Raw genomic sequence first — 13,758 nt, forward strand, 5'->3', positions numbered from 1 at the left:
AATTTTTCCAATTTGCTTTCCATAAAAGTTTACCAATGTAAACTTTCTCTAGTAATGTATAAAAATGTTTCCTTATACCCTTACCCACAAGAGGATACTCAAATGTTTCATCACTGTCAATGTGTTTGATGGGTAACAAAGATATTGCAGTTTGGCTCTAATTAGCATTTCAATAATAATAGAGAGTAAAAGCAGATGTGTAAAATACTTGTCTACTTCCTTTTCCATAAACTGTAATAAGAGCTATAAATATTTTTTCTTTAAACTATAAATATTTTTTCTTTAAACTATCCTTTGTCTTTTAATCTTTCTTAGGGTGATTTTTGTCAGGGTTGATTTTGTTCAATGCTTATTATACTGCTTCTGAGTTTTTTGCCATATTCAAAAAAGGCCTTTCCAACTTCAGGAATATTAAAAAACAAAATTCTAGGATGTCTTTTTATATTAAAAAATTATCTCCTTCCTACCTGCCCTACTTCCTTCCCTCATCCCTTTCTTTTTTCCCTTCCTCCCTATTTTATTCCCTTGTTTTAGTATTTTAATCTTTACTTGATTTGAAATTTAATTTGGTCTATAATGTAAGGTTTAACTTCCTTCCCTGCCTCTATCAAGATTACAAGACAGCTGTTCCAATACATACCATAATTTCTAGCTAAGAAACTTGTTATTTCATGATGACCCTGTTCATCAGAAGTAACAAAGGTATTTAATGGTACCATATTGTCTGCTGCACTTTGGTTCACTTCAGATTCTTAAACACTAAGATTCAATAGCAACATTTAAACAAAATTTAAAGACTCCGTGTATTTAAAAGTGGAAAAAAGTCACAGCAAGATAGAGGAGGAGAGTTATATGGTTGTCTAAAGGTTTATTCAAAAACAGGCCAAGCTTCAGTTTTGTTTTGTTTTTTGTTTTTGTTTTTTTTTTTTTTTGAGACGGAGTCTTGCTCTGTCGCCTAGGCTGGAGTGCAGTGGTGCCATCTCGGCTCACTGCAAGCTCCGCCTCCCGGGTTGATGCTATTCTCCTGCCTCAGCCTCCCGAGTAGCTGGGACTACAGGCGCCCACCACCACGCCCGGCTAATTTTTTGTATTTTTAGTAGAGACGGGGTTTCACCATCTTAACCAGGATGGTCTCGATCTCCTGACCTCGTGATCCATCCGCCTCGGCCTCCCAAAGTGCTAGGATTACAGGCGTGAGCCACCACGCCCGGCCAAGCTTCAGTTTTAAAGAGATAAAAATTATTAGGAGTAGACAGAATGAGGTGATGAAGACAGCAGGTCTTTACAAAGACGAAGACTAAAAGGACCTAAGTAGTATTCTGAACTGATTCCAAGAAATTCAGAGCCATTGTACCTTCGTAACCTGAAACAATGCTGAGGGCAAGACTTTCTTTCAGATAGACAACCTGAAAACTCAAGACTCTTAAAATGGTCACAGACTCAAAGAAATTACAGTTCTCTCACTACACTGTAGGGACATGAAATCATTTACAAGAGGTACTGTCATATAATTAGCCTTATCTGTAACATTTTAATTTTCTACAAGGAGAATATTTAATATTAAGCAATTGATATTTTTAAATAGAAAAATAAGAGCTTTAGATATGCAGACCTAAATATCTGGCTTTAAAAATATTTACTAGCTTTGTGAATAAACCTAAGTTTACTTCCATTATCTATAAACTGGAAAAATAACTACTACCTCTCAAGTAATATATATAAAGTACTAGGCACAAAGTAAGTGTTAAGCCAGAGAACAAGAAACAAAGTAAAAGGAAAAGGAAACATAAAATAAAGCTTTCTGTTTGCTTTCTGTTTTAAATTTTTTTCTATTTTAAATATTAAGAGGACATAAAACTGATATAATTTATGGGCAGAAGATAGAGAAATTAAAAATAGGTCAAGAGTCTAGAGGATATTTGAGCATCATTTGTTAGCAAAATAATAGTTAAGACCTGAAAGTAAATAAAATAATAGGAAAAAATTAGAGAAGTCCAAAATTGAGTGCTGAAGGACATATACAGAAAATATTTGGTTACTATGCAGGAACATCACTAACTTCCTACCTACTTTTACTTATAACTTACGTAACTTAGATACAGCCACACCAAAATTCTTTCTCTTCCAACCTATTTCAGTGAGTACAGGAGGTATTCCTCTTGTCCAAAATGAATCCCCAAGGTCTGCTTTTTCTCTTTTATTCCTTACCTCTTTAACTAGGACCACCATCTGCCAAGTGGTTTAATTCAGATGTCTCATGCAAAACCCCAACCTGCCTCACTTCTTGCTCTCATATCCACTTAGTCACTACATTTAGATAGATTGGCTCCTTGCAAATTATTTCTCCTTCCATCTTTCCTTCCTTCCTACAATAAATATTTGAGTGCCTACTGTGTGTCAGTGCTATTAATATAGCAATAAACAAAACAAACCAGATTGTATTCTAGTGGTTAATAATAGGTAATATTTGTTGAGTGTTTACTATTTACCAGGCATGGTTCTAGGAAATGTTTATACATTATTTAATTTTCACAACAACTCTACAAGATAGGTACTATTTATTATCTCCATTTTATAGATGAGGAAACTATAGTTTCCTTCTTTTGCAAAAAACTGCAAAGAAGCTAGTAAGTGAGAGACATCATGTAAACTCAGTCTACACTCTTTTTTTTTTTTTTTCCGGAGATGGTCTCACTCTGTTGCCCAGGCTGGAGTGCAGTGGTGCAATCTCGGGTCACTGCAACCTCTGCCTCCTGGGTTCAAGCGATTATCCCACCTCAGCCTCCCGAGCAGCTGGGATTATAGGCATATGCCACCACGTCCAGCTAATTTTTGTTAAGCCTACACTCTTAACCGCTACACAAAATTGTCTCTCTAGTAGTAGTAACAATAGGTTGATGCAAATGCTTCACAACAGTTGTCCTTGGTCTAAGTTTGGCCCTGTTTTAGTCCACTCCCTCTCTGTTTCCAAAATGTCCCTACTAAAATACAGGTTTGACTATGTCACTCTCCTATTTAAAATTATTTAATAAACTCCTTACTGCATTCAACAAAGAACAGATAGGTATTGAATACTTAACCATAAACTAGATATTATTCTATACCTGACGCAAAGTTCTTCACATATCTGTATTTTGGTGTTACTATCTCTCAGATAAAATCCAAATTCTTAAACACAGCAAACTCGTCTGTACTCTGGCTACCTCGTTAGCTTTAACTGATTGCTCCCCAACAAATATCTTAAGATACAGTCATACCAATTTGCTGTTTTCTGACACTTTCATATCTATGTGTTTGTGCTACTTACTTCCTAACCCCTCAACTTTTAGTCAAGCAACTCCAAATTACTGAGCTCAGATATAACATCTGTAGAGAAGCATTCACCAGTTACTAAGATTGGGTTAAGTACTTGTCCTTTCTGCCATTGTATAGTACCCTATCTTCAGATTATCACAACTATAATTGTTTATGTAGCCGTCTCCCCTACTATACTAAAGACGGGAAGTAATCCCACAACAGCACATAGTAAATACTCAGTTAATATGTCTTAAATGAATGAATGTTAAAAGCAAAAAAGAGAGCTAAAATGGAGAAATGCAACCCTAGGGAAAGGCTAGAAGAGACAGACTAGAGAGATAGAAGTTGTTGGGAAAATTAATCTTCTTCATTAACTGGGTAAAGATGAAACGTAAAAGAGTCAAAAGGACATTATGAATAAAAAAGTGAGAGGGCTGGGCACAGTGGCTCACACCTGTAATCTCAGCACTTTGAGAGGCTGAGGCTGGTGGATCACCTGAGGTCAGGAGTTCGAGACCAGCTGACCAACATGGTGAAACCCCGTCCCTACTAAAAATACAAAATTAGCCAGGCCTGGTGGCACATGCCTGTAATCTCAGCTACTTGGGGGGCTGAGGCTTGAACCCAGTAGGCAGAGGTTGCAGTGAGCTGAGATCGTGCCACTGCACTCCACCCTGGGCAACAAGAGTGAAACTCCGCCTCAAAAAGATAAAAGTGAGAGTATATTAGAGATCATATTGTTCAATATTCTCATTAGATAAATTGGGAAATATGAAAATGTTACGGATATGTTTATTCTACACTTCTTTAAGAAAGACACATTAAAATATAATTTAGAAAACACTAACCTTCATATTCCTCTTCATTCTCAAGATAATCATCATCCAGCACATTCAGCAGTCTTAGCACTGGAGTGGGAAGCATGACCAGATCTTCAATATGAGGGGCTGTTAAAATTCATCATAATATGGTTAAATGTAAATCCCCCCAAATAAGTTGAACACCAGATAAAGGAACTTGTGAATATAAATTAGTGCTGATGTCTTGTATGACTGTCAAATGACCAAGAAAAAAATAAAAGAATACACAACTTACCAAAAGGAATGCTAAAGAATGGGCTGCACAATGCCATTTCAGCAGGAATTCTTCTGCTTGGATCATCATGAAGCATGCTAAAACACAAAAATAGGTGCCTTATCATTTCTGCTGAATCTTTTGAAAATGCAACCATTAAAGAAAGTAAGAATGTCTGAATGTTCATCACAGCATTAATTATGTTAGCATGATTTATTGAATCATTCGCTTATAAATACAAATGCTATTTATTAGTAAATGGTTTAGTAATTCATGATACATACCTATGACATTATACTGTGATTTAAAATAACACTTTTGATTAATAAATGAAACACTGCAAAGTGATCCACACTCTATAACAGTGAGTGACAAAAAAGACACAGATTTAGGGTAACATAATTAAAAAAAAAGATATCGGTGGGATGATTGTTGAATCTCATCAAATTTCTCTAATAATAAAGCAACTAGATAGCAAAACCAAAAACCCATGGACAATATCTATAACAAAAACCATAAGGACACCCTGAATAGCCAAAGTAATCTTGAGAAAAAAGAACAAAGCTGGAAGCACTATACTACCTGACTTCAAAAAAGTTCTACAAAGCTACAGTAACCAAAACAGCATGGTATTGATATGAAAACAGACACACAGACTGATGAAACAGATCAGAGAGCCCAGGGAAAAAAAAATATTTACAACCAACTGATTTTCAACAAAGGTGCCAAGAAAACACAATGGGGAAAGGACAGTATTTTCAATAAATGGTGCTGGGAAAAACTGGATATTAACACGCCAAAGAATAAAATTAAACCCTTATCTCTCACCTACACAAAAATCAACTCAAAATGGATTAACAATTTAAATGTAAGACCCAAAACTACTAGAAGAAAACAGGAGAAAAGCTGCACAACATTGTTCTGAGCACTGAATTTTTGAATATAACTTCAACAGCACAAGCAACAAAAGCAAAAACAGACAAATGGGATTATATCAAACTAAAATCCTTCTGCACAGCCAAGGAAACAATGAACAGGGCGAAGAGACAACTTACAGAATGGGAGAAAATATTTACAAACTATACATCTGCTAGGGGAGTAATATACAAGATATATAAGGAACTCAATTTGGCTGGGTGTGGTAGCTCACATCTGTAATCCCAGAACTTTGGGAGGCAGAGGTGGGAGGACTGCTTGAGCCCAGGAGTCCAAGACCAGCCTGGGCAACATGGCAAGATCCTCTCTCTACAAAAAAATTTAAAAATTAGCTGGTGTGGTGGCATGCACCTGTAGTTCCAGGATCACTTGACCCTATGAATTCAAGCCTGCAGTGAGCCATGTTTACACCACTGCACTACAGCCTTGGCAACAGAACGAGACCCTGTCTCAAAAAAAAAAAAAAAAGAAAAAAGAAAAAAGAAAAAAAAGAGCTCAAACAACTTAATAGCAAGGAAACAAATAGCCCAATTAAAAAATGGGCAAAAGACCTGAACAAACATTTCTCAAAAGAACACATAAAAATGGCCAACAGTATATGAGAAATGCTCAATATCGCTAATCATCAGGAAAATGAAAAACCAAAACCACAATGAGGTATCACCTCATATCTATTACAATAGCTATTATCAAACAGACAAAAGACATAAAGAAAAGGGAATCCGTACACATTGTTGGTGGGAATATAAATTAGTAAAGCCATTATGGAAAGTAGTATGGAGGCCCCTTAAAAAAATTTTTTTAAAAAGAACTACCAGCAATCCCACTACTGGGTATATATCCAAAGGAAATGAAATCAGTATGATGAAGAGATACCTGTAGGCCCACGTTTGCTGCAGCACTATTCACAGTATACAAGATATGTAATCAACCTAAGTATCTATTAACAGATAAGTGTTCATTTCTTGCATGTTAGCTTAAAAAAAAAATTTAAAAACAGATGTGTAAAAAGTAAAAAAAAAAAAAAAAAGAAAAACACAGATGAGTAAAAAAAGAAAATATGATATATATATACACAATGGAATACTATTCAGCCATTGAAAAGGAGCAAATCCTGTCATTTTCAACACAGATGAACCTGTAGGGCATCACGTTAAGTGTTATAATAAGCCAGGTCCAGAAAGACAAATACAGCATGATCTCACTCATATGTGAATTCTAAAAAGTGTTGATGTCACAGAAGTAGAGAGAAGAATGGTGTTACCAGAGGCTGGGTGGGGGCGTTAGAGGAGAGAGGAGTTTGGGGAGACATTGGCCAAAGCCAAAAGATGCCTAATTACAGTTAGATAGAAAGAATAAGTTCAAGAGATCTACTGCACAACATGGCGATTCTAGTTAATGATGATATATTGAATTCTTGAAAAACATAGGGAGTGAATGTTAAGCACTCTCATCACAAAAAATAACTATGTAAAATAATGCATTTGTTCATTAACTAGATTTAATCATTCCATTATGTATATATACTTTAAAACACGTTGTACATGACACATACAATTTTATGTCATTAAAAAAAAAGACCGAGATGCTGTTATAGTCTAATAAAATTAATGTATCTCTATATAGCTACTGAAGTGTTTGTGGCATAAAAAGACCATTATTTCCTTATTGTAAGTAAGCATTTATAAAGTAAAAATAAGCCACTTAAAAAACAAAAACTAGGCCAGGCGTGGTGGCTCACGCCTGTAATCCCAGCAATTTGGGAGGCAGAGGTGGGTGGACCACTTCAGGTCAGGAGTTTGAGACCAGCCTGGCCAACATGGTGAAATCCCGTCTCTACTAAAAAATACAAAAAATTAGCCAGGCGTGGTGCTGTGCACCTGTAGTCCCAGCTATTTGGGAGGCTGAGGCAGGAGAATCACTTGAACCTGGGAGGCGGAGGTTGCAGTGAGCCGAGATCGTGCCACTGCACTCCAGCCTGGGCAACAGAGTGTGACTCCATCATACACACACACATACAAAAAAAAAAAAAAAAAAAAAAACCTATAGTGCCAAACTATCAATAGCTGTAAGATTTGCACTATATTGGCATCTATGTGTAAGAAGGCAGAGGAAAGCTACAATTGATCTGATGAACCAGAAAAAAAATAAACCCAAACAGCCAAAAGGCACTCACTGGACTGCACAGCAAGATGCTGGAGAAAAGCAGCTGAAACTATAAGGGGTTATACATTCTAATACTAAGTGAATACAAGGAGTTCTTTGTAAAATCATAAGAGGTTGGAGTAATCTAGACACTAAGACCTCTTAAAACTAACGGGCCAAAGCTTTCTTTCAGTGCAAAGTCCCACAGTGCGAAGAAATCTTGGGAACACAATCCAAATTGAGCAGGATGAGGGGGGAGAGAGAGGCACCAGAAAAAAGCAGAAGAGAAGAGCCAGGAGATCTCTGAAAAAAGCCACTTTTTGGGCAATATTACACAAAACAACAGAAGAGGGAGCCCTATATAATAAGAAAAGTTATCCCAAGTATATTTTCTTTAAGTTTAGGAAAATAATTTTCACATAAAAATGAGCAACATAAAAAGGATTATAACTGACTGTGCATGGTGGCTCACGCCTGTAATCCCAGCACTTTGGAAGGCAAAGGCAGGAGGATTACTTGAGCCCAGGAGTTCAAAACCAGCCTGGGCATCATAGTGTGACTTTGTCTACAAAAAAAATAAACCAGGCATGGTGGTGTATGCCTGTGGTCCCAGCTACTTCGGAGGCTAAGGTGGGAGTATTGCTTAAAGCTGCAGTGAGCTGTGATCACACCATGGCACTCTAGCCTGGGTCACAGAGTGAGACCCTGCCTTGAAAGAAAAGAAAAGAAGAGAAAAGAAGAGAAAGAAAAGTATCTGTTGTACAAAAAAAAAAAAACTGCAAAATGATAAATCTCAGATAATGTATGCCAGAAAGATATGACCATTATAATCTACTTTTTTTTTTTTTTTTTTGGAGACAGAGTCTTGCTCTGTCACTCAGGCTGAAGTGCAGTGGTGCAATCTTGGCTCACTGCAACCTCCGCCTCCAGGATTCAATCGATCCTCCTGCCTCAGCCTCCAGAGCACCTGGGATTACAGGCAGATGCTGCTAGGCCCAGCTAAATTGTGTTTTTAGTAGAGACGGGATTTCATCATGTTGGCCATGCTAGTCTGGAACTCCTGACCTCAAGTGGTCTGCTCGCCTCAACCTCCCAAAGTGCTGGGATTATGGGCGTGAGCCTACCATTTCAAAATGAGCTAAATGGCCAGGCGTGGTGGCTCACGCCCATAATCCCAGCACTTTGGGAGGTTGAGGCAAGCAGATCACTTGAGGCCAGGAGTTCCAGACTAGCCTGGCCAACATGGTGAAACCTTGTCTCTACTAAAAACATGAAAATTAGTTGGGCCTGGCAGCATCCGCCTGTAATCCCACCTACTCAGGAGGGTGAGGAGGGAGGAACGCTAAAACCTGAGAGGCGGAGGTTGCAGTGAGCACTGTGCCACTGCACTCCAGCCTGGGTGACAGAGTGAGACTTTGTCTTCTCCTCCCCCCGCAAAAAACTCAAATGAGCTAGACATTTTTAAAAAATGATATAAGATGTGAAACAGCAACAGAAAAAAAAAATTGAAAATCACAAAAATAAGGTAATAGAACTCAGGAAAGAATTAGACATTTTAAAAATCATTTCATAAAATAAAATTACACTATAAGAGATACAAGGATGAATAAACACAACAAATAATGTCTTAAAGAGAAACAGTAGGCAAAAAGGAAGATATTTTTAAAAATAAAAAAGAGGCGGGGCACGGTGGCTCATGCCTGTAATCACAATATTTGGGGAGGCCGAGGCAGGTGGATCACGAGTTCAGGAGATCGAGACCATCCTGACTAACATGGTGAAACCCTGTCTCTACTAAAAATACACAAAATTAGCCGGGTGTGGTAGCGGGTGCCTGTAGTCCCAGCTACTCAGGAGGCTGAGGTAGGAGAATGGCGTGAACCCGGGAGGCGGAGCTTGCAGTGAGCCGAGATCACACCACTGCACTTCAGCCTGGGCGACAGAGTGAGACTCCGTGTCACCAAAAAAAAAAAAAAAAAAAAAAAAGGAAGAATGGGTTGGGGGTGGTGGCTTATGCCTGTAATCCCAGCATTTTGGGAAACTGAGGCTGGAAGGTCACTTGAGTTCAAGACCAGCCTGGCACATGGTGGGACCTCATCTCTTAAAAAAAGAAAGGAAAAAGAGATAATATAGAATCAAGATAAAATAGCAGCTGGGCATTGTGGCTCACGCCTGTAATCCCAGCACTTTCGGAGGCCAAGGCAGGCGGATCACGAGATCAGGAGTTCGAGACCAGCCTGGCCAATATGGTGAAACCCTGTCTCTACTAAAAATATAGAAATTAGCCAGGCATGGTGGCAGTAGCCTGTAATCCCAGCTACTTGGGAGGCTGATGTGGGAGAATTGCTTGAACCCAGGGGACAGAGGTTGCAGTGAGCCGAGATCATGCCACTGTACTCCAACCTGGGCAACGAGCAAAAACTCCGTCTCAAAAAAAAAAGAAAGGAAAAAATGGCAATATTGAATATAAGGCAAAGAAAATCAAACGTATGTAGACAAGGAGGACATGAAAGTGAAAACCAAAAAGAACAGAAAAAATATTTAAAAACTGTAATTTAAGAGACATACCGTATTTCTGAGAATATTGACCCAGAACAATCAAAATCAAAATATATTTTGATAAAATTACTATACATTGAAGAAAAAGTTAAAATCCTCTGGGCATCTAGACAAGAAGACCAAGTGACTTTTTTTTTTTCCTGAGACAGAGTCTCGCTCTGTAGCCCAGGCTGAATTGCAGTGGCACGATCTTAGTTCACTGCAACCTCACCTCCCGGGTTCAAGCAATTCTCTGCCTCAGCCTCCTGAGTAGCTAGGATTATAGGCACGTGCCACCACGCCCGGCTAATTTTTTTGTATTTTTAGTAGAGACGGGGTTTCACCATCTTGGCCAGGCTGGAAGACCAAGCGACTTTTAATGAAAAGGCAATTACTGAGTCATCAAACTTTCAACAGAAACACATGCAGTAATATATAGGACACTCAAGGAAACAAAAATGTATGAGATTGGGATGAGACACATACAGGACTTCCAGGGTGACGGGAAAAGTTTTATTTCTTGATGTGAATGGTAGTTACAAGATGGGTACAATGTTCCTACAGATTAAGCTACACATTTGTTTAATGAGTGTTTTTAGTGTCTGTGCTTTATTCAACAACAGCAACAAAAAAGGTTCAGTGACTTGCATGCATATATAATGCAATATGCGGAAAAATAGTGGAAGGAAATATACCAAAGTGCTAACACTAGAATGTGGGTTTATAATTTTTATTTTCCTCATCATAACTTTCTATAGTTTCCAAATTTAGTATTCTATGTAAAATGGTGGGGGGGGGCCATTATTTAAAAAAAATAAAAATAAGAAAGTCAATACTAGAACTTAGATGAAAATTTAACTTCCAGGCTAGAATCCATTTTATAATTTTTCATTCCCATCTCTTCAATGTAAAATGCAATTTATAATATCTCATATCAATCAGATACTAACAGCTATTTAAAACTAATTTGAAAAACACACACAAGTAAGTATGCGTAAAATTGGTGAAATCAGAATAAATTGTGTGGATTATACCTATTTCAATTTACTGGTTTTGATACTGTATATACTACAGTTATGTAAAAAGTTACCACTGGGGGAACCTGGGTAAATGGTAGGGACCTCTCTGTAACATTTTTGCAAAGTCCTGTGAGTCTGTAACTATTTCAAAGTAAAGAGTTAATAAAACTAACTTAAAGGTTTATAGGGCCAATATTCAAAGGAAACTATACTACTCTAACTCAGACAAGGGATCCATACTTTTCTAGCGTACTAATTATTTTATTCACTTCCAGTCCATAGTCTAGAAACCTGAAAAACCTACTATTTAATAATACAGTCATATACTGCACAATGATGTTTTGGTCAACAATGGACCACATATAGGACAGCGATCTCATAAAATTATACTGGGCTGAAAAATTCCTATTGCCTAGTGACATCGTAGCTATCATAATGTCCTATCGCAACACATCACTCACATGCTTGTGGTAATGCAGGTGAGTAATATGTTGCGGTAGGACATAGATGTAAACCAAACTACTGTACTTGATAATGACAATACATAGCTGTGTTACTGGCTTATGTATTTATAACTATATATTTTTTTATTCCTATTTTAAAGTACATCCCCCTCCCCCAAAAAGTTGACTGTAAAATAGTCTCAGGCAGGTCCTTTGTGAGGTATTCCAAAAGAAGGCATTGTTAACATAGGAGATGGCAGCTCTATGCATGTTACTGCCCCTGCAGACATTCCAGTAAGACAATATGTGGAAGTGGAAGACAATGATATTGATGATCCTGACCCTGTGTAGGTCTAGGCTAAGGTGTGCTTGTGTCTCAGTTTTTAAGAAAAAATTTTAAAAGTAAGTAAGATAAAGAAAAATTAAAGTTTATAAAGTAAAAAAGTTACAGTTAAGCTAATTTATTATAGAAGAAAAAAAATTTTGGCCAGAAGCGGTGGCACACACCTGTAATCCCAGCACTTTGGGAGGCTGAGGCAGACAGATCACTTGAGGTCAGGAGTTCGAGACCAACCTAGCCAACATGGTGAAACCCCGTCTCTACTAAAAATACAAAAATTAGCTGGGCATGGTGGCATGCACCTGTAATTCCAGCTACTCAAGAGGCTGAGGCACAAGAATCACTTGAATCTGGGAGGCAGAGGTTGCAGTGAGCCAAGACTGTGCCACTGCACTCCAGCTTGGGTGATGGGGTGTGACTCTGTCTCAAAAAAAGGAGAAAAAATTTTAAAATAAATTTAGTGTAGGCAAAGTATACAGTGTTTACCCTTAGACTTATAGTGTACAGTAATGTCCTAGGCCCTCACATTCACTCACCACTCACTCACTGAATTACCCAGAGCAACTCCAGTCCTGCAAGCTCCATTCATGGTAAAGTGCCCTATAAGGTATACCATTTTTAATCTTTTATACTGTATTTTTACTGTATCTTTTCTATGTTTAGACACAATACTTACCATTGTATTACAACTATCTATAGTATTTGGTACAGTAACACGCTATATAGGTTGTAGCCTAAGAGCAATAGACTGTGCCATATAGCCTAGGTGTGGGCAGAAGTCTGTATCATTTACGTTTATGTAAGTACTGTATGATGTCAGCATGGCAAAATCACCTAATGACATTTTTCTCACAACAGATCCCTATTGTTAAATGACACGACTGTACACATTTGTATTTTCAAAATATCTATTGTTTTTGGATCTATTCAGATATCAGAAAAACTGTATCTGTCCCCAGACCGTTGTCAAGAGTAATTATTTAAAGTATAATAAAAAACTATCTTATTCGAAATGGTTTTTGGGTCTTTTTTTGGGGGGAGGGGAGTAGTCCAAAAGCAAACTCAATCTTTAGTTAATAAAGACTCTCTTTAAAAACCTGCTTTCCATCAAGTATACAGAACTGCCAGGGCTATGAGTGGCCAAAGGTACAGTGAATCTATCTTCCAGTGAAAAGGCAGCTGCCAGGAAAAGCTTAACATCTGATACTATGAGCAAAAGAACATTCCTTTGAAAACAAATTTGGTAAAACTATTTCATTACTTATGTTCCTTACATAGAAATAATAATATAAATCTGTTCAGAGAAAAAAAAGACGTACCATTTCACATAGTACATGAATGCAAAGCAAGTTTATGGTACGTGTAACATACCTTTTGATAAGGTCTCTTAGGTGATAGGCTGGAATTGCGGCATTCACCACTGCTTTACTGGCAAATATGTGATCAATAATAGCAGAACTGTTTGCCTTAAAAAACAGAAAAGTTTTCCTTTGGTTATTCAGTCTGCATTTATTGAATACTAGGCATATAGCACTATTTGAGAGTAAAATGCAACAGAAAACACTATCTTCTGAGAGCCTACAATCTTTTTTTTTTTTTTTCGGAGACAGGGTCTTGCTCTGCCACCCAGGCTGTAGTGCAGTGACGCAATCTCAGCTCACTGCAACCTCTGCCTCCCAGGTTTAAGTGATCCTCCTGCCTCAGCCTCCTGCATAGCTGGAAATACAGGTGTGTGCCATCACATCCAGCTAATTTTTTGTATTTTTTATAGCTATGGGGTTTCACTATGTTGCCCAGGCTGGTCTCAAACTCTTGGGCTCAAGTGATCTGCCCACCGTGGCCTCCCAAAGTGCTGGGACTATTAAGTGTGAGCCATCGTGCCCAGCAAGAGCCTACAATCTTAACAGAGGAAATAATATACATAATTACACACTTCTAGAGAAGAACATTTTTTTCTTCATTTTCA

At 37.8% G+C, this 13,758-nt stretch overlaps 1 protein-coding gene across 1 annotated transcript in view; it reads right to left on the reverse strand.

The window, feature by feature from the left end:
* The window catches only part of UHMK1 (U2AF homology motif kinase 1), a 31,926-nt gene that overhangs the window by 12,685 nt on the left and 5,483 nt on the right, over positions 1-13,758 (reverse strand). The window contains exons 4-6 of the mRNA XM_003824565.5: positions 13,164-13,258; positions 4,393-4,469; positions 4,146-4,244 (exon numbers count right to left, since the gene is read on the reverse strand). Coding sequence (XP_003824613.1) covers positions 4,146-4,244; positions 4,393-4,469; positions 13,164-13,258 — 271 coding nt within the window. The remainder of the gene's footprint in view (positions 1-4,145; positions 4,245-4,392; positions 4,470-13,163; positions 13,259-13,758) is intronic.

The sequence above is a fragment of the Pan paniscus genome, chromosome 1 (assembly GCF_029289425.2).
Source record: "Pan paniscus chromosome 1, NHGRI_mPanPan1-v2.0_pri, whole genome shotgun sequence".
Taxonomy (NCBI): Eukaryota; Metazoa; Chordata; class Mammalia; order Primates; family Hominidae; genus Pan; species Pan paniscus.